This window comes from Nothobranchius furzeri, chromosome 16 (assembly GCF_043380555.1).
Source record: "Nothobranchius furzeri strain GRZ-AD chromosome 16, NfurGRZ-RIMD1, whole genome shotgun sequence".
In the NCBI taxonomy this organism is placed as follows: Eukaryota; Metazoa; Chordata; class Actinopteri; order Cyprinodontiformes; family Nothobranchiidae; genus Nothobranchius; species Nothobranchius furzeri.
The window spans coordinates 51,258,106-51,276,114 of NC_091756.1; the positions used below are offsets into that span (position 1 = coordinate 51,258,106).

The 18,009-nt window shown below is 41.4% G+C and overlaps 1 protein-coding gene across 3 annotated transcripts in view; it reads right to left on the minus strand.

The window, feature by feature from the left end:
- Nucleotides 1–6,087: 6,087 nt before the first annotated feature.
- prkg1b (protein kinase cGMP-dependent 1b) overlaps nt 6,088–18,009 on the minus strand; it is a 48,682-nt gene continuing 36,760 nt past the window's right edge. For 2 of the 3 annotated variants that reach the window (XM_070545798.1, XM_070545797.1), the window contains exons 4-18: nt 16,349–16,454; nt 16,184–16,247; nt 16,036–16,113; nt 15,854–15,948; nt 15,548–15,613; nt 15,119–15,193; nt 10,644–10,740; nt 9,078–9,217; nt 8,493–8,582; nt 7,481–7,622; nt 7,049–7,212; nt 6,852–6,974; nt 6,707–6,769; nt 6,569–6,635; nt 6,088–6,418 (exon numbers count right to left, since the gene is read on the minus strand). In XM_070545798.1, coding sequence (XP_070401899.1) covers nt 6,320–6,418; nt 6,569–6,635; nt 6,707–6,769; nt 6,852–6,974; nt 7,049–7,212; nt 7,481–7,622; nt 8,493–8,582; nt 9,078–9,217; nt 10,644–10,740; nt 15,119–15,193; nt 15,548–15,613; nt 15,854–15,948; nt 16,036–16,113; nt 16,184–16,247; nt 16,349–16,454 — 1,469 coding nt within the window. In that variant the 3' untranslated portion in view covers nt 6,088–6,319. Of the gene's footprint in view, nt 6,419–6,568; nt 6,636–6,706; nt 6,770–6,851; nt 6,975–7,048; nt 7,213–7,480; nt 7,623–8,492; nt 8,583–9,077; nt 9,218–10,643; nt 10,741–10,845; nt 11,226–15,118; nt 15,194–15,547; nt 15,614–15,853; nt 15,949–16,035; nt 16,114–16,183; nt 16,248–16,348; nt 16,455–18,009 lie in introns of those variants that run through there. The other variant, XM_070545799.1, reaches the window with a different exon arrangement.

Consider the following 18,009-nt stretch of genomic DNA (forward strand, 5'->3'; position numbering starts at 1 on the left):
CCCCCACTTGTCCAGATCTAGGCTAACATCAGATTTAACCATAGGCCCTATCAAATAAAAATGTTTTAAGCCTAGTGTTAAAAGTAGACAAGGTATCTGCCTCACGGACTAAGGCTTGGGAGCTGGTTCCACAGTAGAGGAGCCTGATAACTAAAAGATCTGCCTCCCATCCTAATTTTAGATATTCTGGGAACCACCAGTAAACCTGCAGTCTGAGAGTGAAGTGCTCGGTTAGGAACGTATGGAACAATCAGATCACTGATGTATGATGGAGCTTCTTAGGTGTGTTCTTGCTGTGCGTTATTTCTAATTCCATGTTGTCGTTTTTTTTTAAAACACAGAAACGGTTTTGTTACCTGTTGTTGACGCTACATTTCGCCGACGGCTGCCGGCTTCTTCAGGCTGACGCTGATGGTGGCGCTTCACTTCCTTCTCCGTTTATCTGCGGGCAGCAGAGGACGTTGTCGCCCTCTACTTCTAATTTCCTGCTCAGTTGAATTTGTTCTAATATTTATGAGATTTCCATGATTTGCTTTATTAAGCCTGATATTTAATCTGTGTGATTTTGGCCGTGGGCAGAACACTGTCTCAATGGGGTAGTGGGTGGGTAACAGTACAGAAGCTGCAGAGGGGTGTGTTAAACTATGACTCTGCTTCCTGGTCTGTGCCCTGGGTTGTCATGGAGGACTAATAAAACTGGCCATGTTCCTAGAAAGAAGAGCTGCACCATCCAAAGAGGGATGGATGCCGTCTCTTCGCATCAGACCAGGTTTTCCCCAAAAAGTTTTCCAATTATCAATGTAGCCCACGTTGTTTTCAGGACACCACCTAGACTACCAGCGGTTGAAGGACAGCGTGTGGCTAAACATGTCGTCACTGGTCCGATCAGGCAGGGGCCCAGAGAAAATTACAGAGTCCGACATTGTTTTGGCAAACTTACAACCGAAGCAACATTAATCTTAGTGACCTCCAATTGGCGTAACCGGGTGTCGTTACCGCCAGCGTGAATAACAATATTACTGTATTTACGCTTATCCTTAGCCAGCAGTTTCAGGTAAGATTTGATGTCGCCCGCTCTGGCCCCAGGTAAACATATAACTATGGTTGCTGGAGTCTCTAATGCCACATTTCTGACTATGGAGCTGCCAGTGATCAGAGTTGGCTTGTCAGTGGGTCACTGAGCGGGGAAAATCTGTTAGAAACGTGGACGGGTTGGTGGTGGTCCACGGGCTGGGTTCTATGTTTCCTGCGTACCGTCACCCAGCCGGCCTGAGGTCCCGGCTGCTCGAGTTCTGCAGGAGGATCGCTACGGGGTGGTTCTGAGCTAGTTAGCCCTGCGCTAGCCAAGTAGCTACGGCTGTTTACGGGCTTTTCAACAGCGTGGAGCCAGGCCTCCAATTCCGACACCCTCGCGCGTGTGTGTGTGTGTTTTATAGGAATGTAAAAAGCCGCACAAATGCTAACAGATTTCTACACAGAAAAAAACCCACAAGAGCAGCTTTTAAGTTTTTACAATTTTACAGAGGATGAATTTCTGGTTGTAACAGAATAGTTTTACTCTGTATCAGGCATACTTTTACCTAGGTAATTATTTAGGTAAAGTCACATGTGCTGGAAATGTGTACAAAACTAAATAATGTTTCAAACTGTTCTATGATTGAGGTATTTTTATTTCAAAAGTAAGGTTTTGTGATGGTTGATGGCAAAAACATAGCATTAAAACAGCATGTTTGCATTAGAGCCTTTATTTTTTTAAACATCCATCTGCTTTGGTGACAGTGTTTGTATTTTTAACAGTCAGAACCAGAAAGTTCATCTGACCTGAGATGGGAGATTAAGCTACTATAAAGGTTTAGAATATTATTATTATTATGAATAATAATAATAATAATAATAATAATAATAATAATAATAATAATAATAATAATTATTATTATTATTATTATTATTATTATAAATAAGAAAGCACCGTGCTGTAAACTCACAGACTCAGATAATTGTCGAAATGAGTCGTAAGCTTGGAACTTTGGCTGAGATTCAGGCTCTGGCACAGACGGTTGATTCGATCAAGGAGAGAGTTGATGGATCAGCACGGATTGGAAAAGTTTGATAATGCCATTATTGGATCTGGAGGGGTTGAAGACCGACAGAACTCTAAGGTAGAGAGGAACTTATCTCTGCCTGTACCCAAAACAATTCTTGCTATCTGAATCTGGTGCCCTTGAAGCCTGTGAGGCTGAAGTGTAAACTCCCCTCAGAAGAAATGTGGAATGCTGCTGTCGCCATGGAAACTCTTTCTCCCTATCCCAGCCTGGGCGGGACTGTGACCAGTGAAGGCAGTGGAACCGTCTCTTGGAGTCAGTGTGCTCTCTAACCTAATAATCTCCCTCCTCTGTCCAAACGGAGGTGGTGAGCGCTACTCTTGCGGCTGCGCACTCCGAAGTGAGGAGAGTCCCAGAACCCTCCCTCCCCACCTAGTGGAGACTTATAATGTGTATCGTCTGAAGTCTGTATGCATATTTGTCTGAGGTGTTTTTTTGCATAGCAAAGCTATCCTCTCTGTCGGGGGTAACTCTGAAGTGCCTTTCCCCCCTCCCCCTGACTCTATCCTCATATAAACCCTCTTGATCTATAACAGTAATGTGACTTGTGTTGCGAATGACCAGAGTCACCAATTCTTGTCATGTGTCTATGTATGTATGTCTGATCTTGGAAGTGTCTGTACTGAAACAATTGCCCCTCGGGGATGATAAAAGTTTTATAGAATTAGAATTAGAATTTTATTATTATTATTATTATTATTATTATTATTATTATTATTATTATTATAGTCTAATTAAATTACAAAGCCCTAATCCGGAATCCACAAATAAGTCTATGAGGCTTTCTTTCACAAACACCAAAATACACATTCACTAAAATAGGAACAATAAACATTTTTCTTCTGGTCCATAAAAAACAACAACATCTTAATGTTTTAGCTGTGAAAATATGCGTCATGTTATAGCATCTTTGCGTTTTTATCTTTATTTCAGCAAACCAAACTAAGAACCCTGTCAGTTGAATGGGATTAAGAAACATTCTTATGTTCTGTTTTTATGCCAAGCTAGGCTAACTCACCAGGCTCTGCTATTTGGTGGTGGAAATGAAGCACTGCCACCACAGTCATCATGCTGAGACTTCACAGCACTAATCAGTTTACAAAAATATCACTGAAAATTCAGACAGCTAATACAAAAGCTCCATACAAAAGTAAAACAACTCTTCACCTCTGTTAAAAGCTGCCACAAAATGCATCATAAACAACCAGATGTGTCACTTTAACATATAAAAGGAAGTGAAAAACTGCTTGTCTGTCCCAGACTTTAACGTTCACTTAGTTAGCATGCAAATGGCAGAAGCACCATGGTTTGATCTTTAACTTTTATGTTAATTGCAGTTTTAAAAACAGAGTCAGATCCAGGTGAGGTTTAGTCCTCATCTGATATGTACATCAGGTTTTAATCAGTTTGAACTCCCTCTGTTGTTCACTTGGTTCTGATCACTCAGTATATGATCACTGCAATATCTAAGGTTCAGAACAAACAGACAAACGTTAGCACAACCATATTGACAGGTGAAGATTCAGAAATTAAAGGACCAGTGAGTTGTGTGTAGTGACATCTAGTGGCTCAAAGTGCAAACTGCAGCAGAATAATTTGATTCACTGACAGGATCACAGTTCTTAGAGCAGACAGATCACCAGCCGGTGCCTCACTGTCTTTTCATCTGATAAAAAACCAAAGTGTGGAAGAGCAAATCTCTGCATGTAGGAAGCATTGGTTATCCATAAATGTTTGTCTGTTAGAAGGCAAGGGTGGGGTCTCATGGATCCGCCTAGCTTGTTGAGTCGCCACAGAGAGAGCAACAGATGTTTCTCCCAAAAATCAGCATCGGAGGTGCCAGGTGGTGGCTTGAGGTTGCTAAAGCAATGGATAGATTTGGCCTAGCAATGGGTTAGCAACCCGACTCTAACCCTTCTCAACCCCTCACACTCAATACGCTGTAAAGTAACTGCTGGGAAGAAATAATGGCACTGCCTATAGGCAGAACAGAGTTGTAAGAACCAAGCAAACACCATTGACAGAGAAGCAAAGTTTCCGTTTGGCTGACGGACACAGAACCTAGAATCAGTCCCATCTGTCCTTCTGCAGAGGTTCACTCCATTTCTTCCTCTATAATCTGAGATTCAGGTTTCATGGACCAGAGACGTTTGATTCCAGAGGTCCTGGACAACGCTAGGCTTTAGTGGGCTGATTATTCAGGTGTAGCACTTGTGATGCAGCAGGTTTAAGAGTCACAATCTCTGATGAAGCGTTGTTGTGTGAGAAGTCCTGTGATCTGTGACTGATGAGTGAAAACAAAACTCAGCCGCAGAAAAACAAAGAAGCCCTGAAAGGTTTGATTTACTGTTTTCATTCCCATGTTTCTCAGCCAGAATCACTTCAGGCTTTCCCAGTAAATTATTTTACTTTTAAAATTTTTTAAATGAACAAACTATTCTGTGGTGAACCTTTTATGTGTTAAAATTTTTATGATAAATTATCTTTTTTTAGCATAATTTCCTTTGCACTTAATTTTGAGACATAAAGGGGCATTATGGAAGTTTGACAGCCAAAACATGTATAGAAATAATAAATTTCTTCTTCATACATTCTCCTGCAATGCCCTGGTCCTGTAGAATGAGCCCTAGCATTTTTACTGTGATTGCCTGTTTTTCTGTAAAATCACAGAAAAAGAGATGCTCTGGTCGAGCAGGCTGCTTCATGCGCGTTCACGCTCAGGCATCGCCCGTAGCATTTGCTATCAGTAGCTTTAGCAGCAGAGAGAGAGGCAGTGCCAACTCAGTGACTTTGTCGCTGTTCCTAACGCCTAGTGATGAACCTAGCTACGTTTCTGAGGACCCTTAGCTACTTTCTTCTAGATATTTCCTGCAAATTAGCAACAACGTAGCCATTTTCGCTCCGAACAGTTCTTTGAACGTTGTTTCAGCTGTCATCAAGGATATAAAAGTTACAGATAAGAAAGACGTTACTGGCGCTGTAGCTCAGACGTCAGACTCTCGTGCAGAAGATCCGGGTTTGATTCTTGATGTGAATGTAATTTATGTAGATTTTATTTTTTACATTAATGGTATATTTTTTACAGTAAGATGCCCAAAATTTTATTTGAGACTCGCCGAACGGCTTTGAATTCACAGATAAAAAAGATGTGGGTTCAACTTTCACTTTGGAACAATTTTTCAAGCAAGGGAAGGGAATGATCTGTGAAGCTGACGGACTGACCCATCTTAAACCTTTGTCAGCTGTGCTGAACATCGACATATGGTGCTGAAATGAAAGGTACAGAACCAAATTATTTAATTAATTAGCTGCGCGTTCTCCTGTCCTCTGTCACACACTCACACACGGAGCTGACTGTCTCAGCTGTATTTTCGTTAAGGGACGTGCACGTACAGCATGCGCGCCTCGTGCACGAGCCTACTATTGAAGCTGCCGTTAAGTTTTTGGCCTGAGGGGGCAATCGCGAGCATAAAAAATCAAAACTCCGTAAAGTCCCTTTAAGATAAAGTGTTCAGCCAATTCAACTGATGAAATGAAAGAACCTGAATTTGATCTTTTTGCTAAACTTTCAAAAATCTGTACATAAGATACTAAAATGTATTTAGGGATTTATTTTCTTATTTCTATCTTGAGGTTTCTTCAGCTGTTCAGGGTTTGATCTTGTTTAGGTAGATTCAATGAAAGTAGTGATGATGTTTAAAGGCAGAAGGATCTATTAAATGCTATTTTACCACTAAAAAGAACTTTGTTAAACAGGAAGAACTGGTCGGTTCCGTTCCTGCTAGAAGATTCAGAACACTCATCTGGCATCAACAAACCCAGAAAGGTCCAGCTGCTGATAGAGAAACACACCAAAAGTTGTCAGAAGGCATAAAAAAGTTCTGTGCATTCTGGTGGGTCCACTTCACCAAAAACCTCCACAGCACTGACAATATGAATAAAAAAAAATCTTCCACCATGGTTCCAGATGATGTTTACAGAGCTGATCCTGAGCTCAGGATGGAAGATGGACATGATCCGGTGCTCAGTTTCGTCACTTATCCCTCAGATGGACCTACTGGATCGGTCCCATCATCCAGAGTTCTTTTTCCATTGACAGCCAGTTTAAGATCAGATCTCCTCATCTACACAAGTCCAGCTGGGCATCAAAATGTTCCATGTCTGTTCCACCTGCAGACATTTGATCTTCATCCTTATCACAGAAAGTCAGGCTGGATCTAAAAGTCGTAGTCCCATCCAGAGGTATCGTCAGGCGGTGGTTCCTCTGTGTCCTCTGGGAAATTGTCGAAGTTACTGGTATCAGTCTGAGACGAGACCTGAACACAAAGAAGAATTAAAACAAAACTTTGTTGGAATTAATGCATCAAAAACATTTGCTCCATTATTTTTTAAGCATTAGCCAGAGGTTCAATTGTCCAAATATTTACAGATTTGATGACTCAGCTAGTTTAAACACATGTACCTACCTCGGGTATAATGGGCGGAGTCAGTGTTCCCTTCCTGAGACCCTCCCAGTTAAAACCTTCAAACCACCTGAACACAAACATTAGTTTAATCTTAAACTGGTCAAATGAAGATTGTTAAACATATCTTTGCTCACTAACTTGTGCTTCTGGATGTCCTTCACGCCGTTCTTCAGGTTTCCGAGTCTCTCTGATGGATTATCTCTGCCAACAAAAATACACATACAGTCAAGCACCCGACCTGAGAGGGGTCAGAGGGACCTGCTCAGGAAAACAGCACCCCTACCTGCAGAGCTTCTTGATGAGGTTAGCTGCATTCTTGGTGACCTTTTTTGGGAATTCAATCAAGTCTATGCCTCTCAAGATGATGTTATAGGTTTTCATTGGATCCGGACCTGAGAACGGAGGACTGCATACACAAAAGGACCTTTACAACTCAGAATAATAGCTATTTGTTTCCTCTGACCTCAGATGAGCGCTCACCTGCCGGTCAGCAGCTCGTACATCAGGATGCCCAGGGACCAGTAATCTGAGGAGACATCGTGGCCCTTGTTGAGGATGATCTCTGGAGCGACGTACTCTGGCGTTCCACAGAATGTCCACGTTTTCTTACAGTAGCCAATTTTCTTTGCAAAACCAAAATCAACCTGAAAAGTCAAAGCAGCAAATTTTTCTTCTGCTGTGATGAGAACACTTGAAGCTGTAATTCTTTGTTAGATAGATTCTAAAATTATTTAAGCTTTTTTATTACATCTTCTTTTGGATAAAACTTTTACAAAATAAAACTTAAACAGATTTTTGCAAACACTTCTGTCCTATTAGCTCCCTCAAAGCTTCAAGCTTCTGCTGTTTAAAACAAACTTGAGGTTTTTAACTTGATAAACACGAGTTTTCATAATGACCTGCAGGACGTACCAACTTGGCGTATCCTCTGCTGTCCAGGATCAGGTTCTCGGGTTTCAGGTCTCGGTAGATGATGCCTTTGGCGTGCAGGTACGCAAACGCTTCAACCACACAGCCCGTGTAGAACCTGGTGGTTGAATCATCAAACGAACCCCTGAAACAAACAAACATACAAACAGATCCGAGGGTTTTCAGCTGACTTGGTTTATAGATGTATAAAATGTATTATTTATCAAGAAAGATTTTTAAATATTTTTCTTAGAGTTAGTGGTATAGACATGTTGCTGTTAGCCAATAAGAGGCGAGATGTCCAAATATCAAGAAATAAGACTCCAAATTCTGTCGTCTACTTTCTCCTTTAGCTGAATTCTCTGTGTTGAAACAGGCGCACTGGAGCTTTCTTACCCCAGCTTACTACTTAGAAGGCATTCATTCCTACTTACTGCAAATGAGTGAAGAACTTCCTCAAATGAAAATAGTAAAAGCTCTGATAAACTAAGGGTATATTCAAATAATACATATAATTGTAGAGCATAAATAAAATTATTTTAATTACTTCAAAAAATTCAAAAAACACTTATTGATCAATCCCAAAATTTATTTATGTAAAAAAATGTAACTTCAAATAAAAATGTCTTTTATCTAAACATGGAAATGTAGCTTTTTATGACATTATGAATTCATTAAGAAGTCTACTTTTGATCAGTCATTTCAGTAAAACAGATTCAAGTATCAGTGTTTCTCCCTGTTAAAAGGGAGTTTTCCTCTCCACTGTCACTGCATGCTTGCTTAGTATGAGGATTGCTGTAAAGACTCTGACACCAGTCAGTGACTCGATGCAATCTGCTGAGTTCCTTACATGGGAAACTTTTTACTGCTTGGCTAAATGAACTGACCTGTATTGGAATGTTTACTGTGTGATGTGCCTTGAGACGACTCTTGTCCTGATTTGGTGCCATACAAATAAACTTGAATTGAATTGTATATCTGTCATTATTAAGGATCGTCCAGGTGTGAAGCTTACCTGTCCCTCAAAATGGTCCACAGCTCCCCGCCCAGACAGGCCTCCATCAGCATATACAGGTATTTTCTGTCTTTAAAGGTCCGGTACAACCTGAACAGCAACAGTATGGAGTCACTAAGACACCAAAGGACCACCAGCAGCTTCCAGCTCATGTTTGACTAGAACAGTCAGAAAGCTAAGAGCTCTAAACAAAAAAAGAAAAACAAACTAACGCAACAAACACACATCTGAAGAACATCTGGATATGGGGGTTGCTTATTGGCATGATTGCCAGCACCATTGCCTCACTGCAAGGAGGTTGCAGGTTCTAATCCCTGCTTCAGCCTTTCTGTGTGGAGACTTCATGTTTTCTCAAACCATTACAGCTTCCTCCCACAGGTTAAAAACATCTATGTTTATGTTAATTAGGGAATACATTTGACTGACGTATGTGTGTCTGTGATGGAGGAGTGGCGACCTGTCCAGGGTCAGTAAAAGTAGGCGACCCAGAGCGAGTGAAAACTGGACTCTGTGCTGCCCCCTGCTAGTTGACTACGATACATAAATTATGAAGTAATAAGTGACGAAACGATTGAGCTTTCTGACCTGACGATGAAGTCTGAGTGCGCCTCAGTCATGATGTGTTTCTCAGAGCGAATGTGCTCCTGCTGCCGCGTGTCCACAATGTAACGCTTCTTCAGGATCTTCATGGCAAACGTTTTGGCCTCTTCGCTCTTCAGCTGCACCTGAACAAAGAAAAATGACCTCATCATCCCTCTGCGCCTCTGCTGGCCTCTTCATAGAGTCACAGAGGAGACTCTAAACATCTGAACAATGAAGTTGGTTGTTTACATTTCCATAGAAACATAGCTCTGTCTGCATCAAGACCCCACAGCTGAAGCACTGGTGGATATCAGCTGAAGGCCATCTGAGACAGACTACCTCCTGATGGTTTAGGAAAATGTGTTTCTTGTTTTAGAAAATATGAGTTTAACAAAATTCTGGCACAGAAGTTTTCAAATGTTCAGAGGGAAGCAGCCTTGTTCTGTCAGGGTGTTTTTAGAACATGACACAATCTTCTATTCGTAGACGTCATGTTATCTGAGCTATGACATGGTGAGCTCCACACCCTCTCACGACTCTGCAGGGCAGATGGAAAAACTTCAGTTTAAAAACAAAAGCAAATCAAACATTTAGGAAATGTCTTTCATCTGAGAAGATATGTCCCAAATGAACATAAAAATGGTTCATTCATTTTTATCGAAACCATATTGTGTGTGAGTTAACTAGACCATCAAACAAAAGGTCCAAGACCACATGGGCCCTTGCTAGAATCCAAGCCAGTCATTTTACTAAAGGCCTAAAATCAGACGTTTGACGTTTATTAAATAGCCTGACTTTGAGATGTGTAAAAAAAACTGAATCTAAATACATTTAAACTGTTTTCATGATGATTTAAAGAGGTAATTAAAAATAAAGGAACTAGATATGATGGAAACTCTGAGTGAGTCACCAGCATTCTGTTCAAGTCAGACAGGCAGTCTGGAGGTCAAAGGTCAGTTGTTTCCACAGATCAGAGTTACTCTGACCGAAGGTCTAAAATTACCTCCAGAGGAGAGACGGGAGACCCTGAATGGGGAATCCTTCCTATTTTTGGGCAAACCTTCTGCAGGGCTTCCCCCTTACCCGGCAGTTACCTGGAGCCCCGCCTCCTGCGGCAATGAAACCCAAATCCTCCTGCAGTGCACCACCCACTGCACCCCTCCATCCTTTCCAAACATCTCACTTCATACATTTACTGAATTAAAAAGTGTGGGAAATCAAATAATCTGAGATGAACCAAAAATCATTAAACACCTGAAAATGTTGAATAAAATTCAGAGATATAAAAAAGCTTTAGGGCTTCTCTCTCTCTCTCTCTCTCTCTCTCTCTCTCTCTCTCTCACACACACACACACACACACACACACACACACACACACACACACACACACACACACACACACACACACACACACACACACACACACACACACACACTGAGCTGATTCAGAAACAAATCTAAGACTGATCTGAAGTAGAAGTAACATTAAGTAGACCTGTTTCTGTCATGTTTAGCTTTTATCCAGTGACTATGAATGAGTGCTGCTCGGGACAGTGATCTGATTTTACCAGCTCAACGCGTCCAAAGCCTCCAACTCCCAAGGTGTCAATGATGTTGAAGTCATTCAGCTTCAGACTGGAGAAGAAGGCGTTTTCTGCCTCGTACCTTTCAGAAGAACACAGGAAATGATATTTGGAAAATTTCTTGATACTCAGAAGTCAAACCTGAGATGGGGTGTCCGAGTAGATAAAACCCTACATGAGATCCTACCTGCAGCATTTCACCACATGGAAGAAAGGGAATTTCTTGGAGGTTTGGATGGAGAAGGAGGTGATGGGGAGGGAATAAGAGGATGGAGAAGGCAGGCTAGTGAGGCGTTCTCTCTGTCGCCTCGCAGGAATGGGAAGTAACTCTCTCATCTTTAAACTCAATTCAGATCAGAAAAATGTTTTGTGACAGAAAGGCAGAATCAGCCTTTCAACTCCAAACAAACAGAGATAAAACTCTCAGGAATGTGACTTTGAAATTCAGATGAATTCTGCAGTTTGTTGTTCTACAGTCCAGACTGTCAAACTGGAACGTTTCTCAGTAACACAAAATTCTCAAACACAGCATCAAACTCCTCTTTGATCTTCAAGAAAATGTTCTGCAAAGAGTTCGTAGGAGAGCGGTCTTAAAGGAGGAGCTCCACATCCAGTTTACATGATGGAGGTAGAACGTAGGGCAGACAAGGTCCCACAGAGTTCTGGTGTGGAGATGTCGGCGGTACGGTGAGGTTTCCAGATCCTCCAGGTGTTTGTGCATTAAGCTAACAAATGAGTCTGGTCCAGAAATTAACCAAAAGCTGTCAGAATCCAGAACTGAGAGAGTTATGCATCACCTCAAGGAAAATCAACTTCCAGTTTTCTGTAAATTAAATTCTACGCTGAAACGCTGTGAACGTCTGGGCTTGGAAAGTCCAACTGAGCACACTCAGCCGATAACGTAGACTGAGGAAAGCCTCTGAGAGGTTCGGCCTTTCTGCCAAAACAAGCCCTCAGTCTGTCCTGGGGAGTAACGACACCTGAGAGGACAACCCGAATGGTTGGACCCTGCTGCTGGGATATTTTTAGAAGATGGAAACATTGCTCAGAGGTTCACCCACTAAAGGAAGCTCAGTAATTAAAGAGGCTAGCTGATGTTCAGGAGGCTGAAGGACGGACTGTACTGACCTCAAAACCAAAGGATCTGGAGTTTTCAGAGATAGTCACAGTTTCTCCAAGAGTCCTCCATTTGTCTTGATCTGTCTGTTAACTGGGTTCTGTTTGGTCCCTCCTTCAGAGTGAGTCTACTTCTGTCATAAAGAAGATTTATGGGCAGATGTTTTCCACCTGACAGGCCAATAATCTTCAGAACTACAACTGGAACAAGGTCAACAGGTCACAGACTGTGGTCATATATTCCAACAGCCACCATGTCTTCTCAGAATATGCCTCTAATGGCCACCCACAGTCACCCAAACACATTCTGTAACAATGGCTGCCATGTTTCCCGTGCACGGCAAGGTCATTAACAAGTTTCAGGCTAATTTAACATGAACACATGGAAAAGTGACAAAAAATTTCAGACTCATCTGGCCTAATAGCAGGTCAAAGGGTAAAGGTTATGCATGAAAGGGCAAGTAGAAAAATCTGGCTTGTTTGGAAGGACTGCTTTCTAAGAACACAGCAGCATAGGTTAAGTTTGTAAAGTTTCATCAGACACAACCACAAGACTCCGACCATATTGTCCCATGTTTACCCATAATGCTCAGCAGCACATTTACAGGAAAGAGCTGATAGCTGTCAGCACTGTAGTAGAGAGAGGATGACCCGGACGAATGCATTGGAAAAAATATGTCAGGATTTAACAAGCCGTGTGTTCCCAGTAAGGGCTGGACTCCACCATCTGCAATGATGTAGATGCTGAGCGTCTGCATCACATTGTGGCTTTGAGAGAGCTAAGCCCAAAAGAAAGGTGCTCAGTTTTCTGACCCAAAGGTAAAAACAAGATCACACAAATGGCTGAAAGGCCTATTGTAAGTTTCCTCTCAAGGTGAGGCTTGCAGATGGAGAGCTCAGACATCCTACAAGTGGAGCTGAAGTTCCTCCATCATGGGAGGAGGAAGCTGAGGTGGTACTGGTCTGGTGAATCTAGTCAGGATGCCTCCTGCATGTCTCTCAAAGTGTTTCAAGTGAAACTCTAAAAAATGGGACATCAAGCAAAAGTTTTCAGTAATTCAGCTTAAAAGGTGAAACTGATACATGAGACAGACTCATTACAAGGGAATCCTGATATTTCAAGCCTTTATTTGTTATAATTGTGATGATTATGGCTTACAGCCGATGAAAACCCCACATTCAAAATCTCAGACTTTTAGAATATTGTGAAAATGTTAAATATTCTAGCCTCAAATGCTCACACTCTAATTAGCTGATGAATCCATAACACCTGTAAAGGGTTCCTGCCTTTAGATGATCTTTCAGTCTAAATTGAATTACATAAGTGGAGTTTTGCACCATATTCTATTTTTTGAGTTTCACCTGCATGTATTTTACAGGGGAGAAAAGATAAATTCCCTTTGGTTTCTATGTATTTAATATTTAATGAAAAAAAAGAAATGCAACTAGATGTTATTTGTTGCTACTTTATGTTTTACTTCAGTTACTAAATGTTAAAACTAAATTAGGCATCAAACTGCTGCTGTAGAAGTCTGCTCTCATTTTGCCACCCACAGATCAGAAGCCTAGTCAGTGTGTGTAGGTCTCCAAGCAGGACCAGGCTACTTCCTGGAAATGGTGGATTCGGGTTTCTGCAGAAACAGAAGCTGTCTCAGGATGAGCCAACAAATAAACTGTCTAAAATTAGTTTGAGAAAGAGATGAACAGCTCCTGTTCATGAAGGGTGCAACAGGACAAAGCAATAAAGAGAAGTAAACAATGTCCTAATCCAATTCTGAACATATCTTCTCTGACCTGAGTCTTTAAAGTTATGCTTTGTTTCCTCCTTGCTGGTTGAACTAAGTAAGCATTTATGTTCAGTTTTACATTTAATTGAACTGTTTTTGTTACAATAATAATTTTTTAATAGTCTGTTTAACTTTTGTTTGTTTTTATTTGACATGATTTACAACTTTTTCAACTGTGAGATCTTATTTTTGGAGAGGTTGTTGTTTGTTTGTATATATTTTTTTGCATTCTTTAAAAAAACTGCCGACATGTTTAAAGCACCTACTTTCCTTTTTCATGAACGGTTCATATTCTATATAAGATTTTAAGTCCCTATTATGAATAGGTTAGATTGAGAGGGCTATAAAACTTAAAGTTCAGTTCATAAATAACATTACTGTAACATTACAAGAAGAGTAAACAAGCTCTCACATTACATGAACTGTTTTCATTTGAATGTTACCATAGCAACAGCCTTGACAGACAGCAGGACACCTGTGCTGCATTAAATCCGTACCATAAGAGGAAACATCCTTCGGTGTGTCACATGACCCACTGTCAGCTCATCCTCAGCAGCTCATGTTTGTTTCCGGCATGTTTACAAAATTCAGAGGAGCCAGTTGAGGTGGCTCAGGCATCTGGTTAGGATGTCTCCCAAACACCTCCCTGGTGAGGTTTTCTGGGCACGTCCAAGCAGGAGGAGACCTAAAGGAAGGCCCAGGACACGATAGAGGTACTATGTCTCTCAGCTGGCCAGGGAACGCCTCAGGATTGTCCCAGATGAGCTGGTGACAGCAGAGAGGGAAGTCTGGGCCGCCCTGCTGAGGCTATTGCTCCCATGACCTGACCAGATAAGCGGATGAAGATGGGTGGATGAACGGAGGATCAAACAATCGATCAACACCGATCACATTATTTCAGAATCAGTCGTGATCAGTTTTCTGCTAAATAACTGACGATCAAATTCATTGATAACTTTCTGTAAAACATCACAACAAAAAATAAAGGAAATAATCAAAATAACGATCAAGTAAATTACTGAAAATCTAGTTTAGCAGATTTTTAACCAGCTGACCATTTACTGGTCATAAGTTGATGATTTGCTGATCCTTGACTAATTAAAACTTCATTATTTACAAATTAGATTATCATAAAATAATTATTAACAGGTTATAGGAAAACAATTACCTAACAACCTTCTGATCATTAGCTGATCCTAAGCTGTCAGGTGGAGATTTCTTCCATTAGCAGACGATGAGGCTGACTAATGGAGGTGTGTGTATGTCTTACACCAACTTTTCTCTGAGGCAGAACTGCAGAAGTCAGCTGATCTGAACTCAACATTTCATCCAGTCACTGCAGTAAACACCTCCTCACATGTGAACACGAAATGGTAGAGGAACCACTACGAGACCCCAATGGAATCCCCCCACCCACCCCCGGTTTCAGGTGTGGTTTTACTTCTGGTCCTAAAGTATCAGTTCCTCCTCACACAAGCAGAAGATCCTCCTCTCTTGTTTTTGGTTGAACTCAAACAGACTAGTAACTATGCGGGTTAGGGTTAGGGGTTTACCTACCTGGCCTTGGCTTCAGCATCCTCGTAGACTTTACTTGAAACATCGTCCAGTCCACCAATCATATGCTTGAACGAGCTGAGGACATAAAGCCAACATGTCAAACCTATTCATCCTTAACCTAACAGAGTTACTTGTAACAGAGGATCAACAGAAACTATGCTGTATTCACTAAAACCAGATCAACGAACAAAATTCCCAGTAGAACCAGTCAAGAAGTCCAAACTCAGCAGGTTTGTTCTAGTTGATCTCGATCACAGTGAGGATCCAGGTTGTGTGTAGTTCGTTCTGACAGCAGCAGAGGGCAGCGTCACATTTAACATACCTCCAGCTGATTTTTGTTTTTCCTCAGACAGTCTAAGGATCTGCTGTTCTACAGTACATCACACAGAACCTGACCCGATCAGGTCAAGTGCGTACTCAGACTCTTACTCTCTGTCAATGACGAGGCAGGTGACCGTGTCAGCAGCAACAACGTTGGCTGTTCTCAAATCCTCCCTGAGGAAACAGAACTAGAAATGTACCAAATTACAACAAACTTCAGAGCATCAGAACCACTGGTCTGGTTTGAGTCTGGACTCAGGGTCCAACTCTTCATTTATCCTGTTACTCGTGGACGAGAGATGTTTGGAGCTCCACTGCTTTAAAGTTTACTTTCAGGAGGAACAGCAATAGTTACAGAAAGAACCTTACAGGTTGCTTGGTCAGGTCAAAGGTCACTCTGTGGTAACATCTTACCCCTGCAACGCTCGCTCTCCGAACCAGTCTCCTCTGCCAAGCTCCCGCAGGTGTATCAGCTCCTGACTGGCCAAATCCCCCTTGGTTACATTTACCTGGTGGAGGCAGGGTTGACCGGTGACCAGGATGAGACAGCCGATCAGAAGTGATGAGGTCACTAAGGTAGAGGACGCTGGACTTACCTTCCCCTTGCTAATGATGAAGAAAGTGTCTCCTCGAGCTCCCTGTCGGACAATGTACTCACCGTCCTCATAGTGAGTCTGAAGACAGAGCAGTGTCTGATTGGACAATTCTTAGAGGGAAACAGGACAGGTGATGATGAAGACTAACCTCTTCCATGACATCAGCCAGTTTACTGAGAGTTTCCTCTGAAAGACCCTGGAATGTAGGAACACTGCACAAACACAGAAACAGGTTTAGAGACTTGGTTTCATTTTCAAAAGTAATCTGAAGTCTTCTGGGTTAGTCTAGAGTCTGTTTGTGACTAGGGGTCACCTTTTTAGAAAATCCATGTACTCGGCATGTTTGATGAGTCCAGTTCTCATCATGATGGTCTGGAAACACTGTCGGTCGATGGCCCAAAGCTTCACATGGGTCAGGGCTGAAACAGAACCAGAACCATCAGCTTAACCTCTGTCTGTCTGATTTAGTTACCAGCTTTCATATGTCTTACAGACATGTTCTAGTGGAGCTGCATCATGACGTCTGTGTGAACGTTTTAGTTTCTTAATGAGTCTGAACATGACACTTTAAGATCAGATTAGTGTGTGTGTGTGTGTGTGTGTGTGTGTGTGTGTGTGTGTGTGTGTGTGTGTGTGTGTGTGTGTGTGTGTGTGTGTGTGTGTGTGCAGAGAGAGAGAGAGAAGATACGACATGCACACATTGTCATGGCAACTGGGCTCATTGTGTATGATTCGTTACCCCACAGGTAGATTCAGGAGATTCCTGTTTAGGAATTCTGGTAAAACCATTTAAAATAATCAGGATTTTAAAATTTCCATCTAACTTTCATGTTCACACTTTAGACTTTTTTTCTCCACACAGATTGAACACAAACAGGTGAAACAAAAGAAAAAAGAAACCTATCAGATAAACTTTGATTAATCTAAAACAAAAAAACAAAGATTTTCAATCTATAGAATATACAGCAGCAAGGCAGAAATAATGATCCAATGTGTATTTTAACACACTGTGGTATAAATTACGAGTAATTTTTTTTTAAGATACACAAGAGAGGTGCATCAGGAAGAGAAGCAGGCATTGAGCGTACTTCAGGAACCTGTTTCACAGCAAAGACTTCAACATCTGAGGTTGAAATATAGTTATATGAGATTAAAAGCACCCCTCTGCATAATCACGTAGGTCATACAGTGATGCATCTTTAGATTAGATGTTTTTTGCTGTTATTGAATCTACATTTTCATTCAAACTGCATTAGCCAGCTGGTTGACCTGAGGATCTACAGCCTGAACACAGAGAAGAAACGTGAATATTCAGATTCTGAAAGAGTCAGAATCACCCTCCGGACAATGTGAACAAAAGGATCAGGCTCAGCTTCCACAATGGAGCAGGTTCGATTCCCCAAAAAGACGGGTCAGGAGGAAGATAAATGACTGTAACTGACACACAGCAGGTCTTCAACCTCCAGGGAATGAAGAATTTAAGATGAGCCCAAAATCCTTTAAATCCCAAGCTTCGATCTCTGAGGGGAACACAGAACCTGAGTGGCAATGATGAACTGGAGGATGGAAAGATAAAATGTAAACAAATTAGCAGAAATGTGAGATCATAATTAAATAGACAATACATTAAACAATAAAAAAGTTTGAACACATTAAATATTTTATGTAAATCAAGGACAGATGGCAAGAGCTAATCAAAGAAGACAGAGAGATAACTATTGGACGAAAAAAGCAACGGGAGAACCAACAAACTGACAAACAGGTGAACAGAAAGAATTAAAAGCTACAGTCAAAGATAAGGATGAAGTGGAGAAAAATAAGAAGCTTCTGCTTGATGGACGCCCAACCTGCAGACAAAACTCAGGGCTGAAAATAACTCCAGCAAGACAAAAAAAAGTCCTCTCAGGTACACAAAGGTTTTCTAAAAGTCTTTACATCCCATAATCCTCACCAGTTCCTCGGACAGACCTAGTC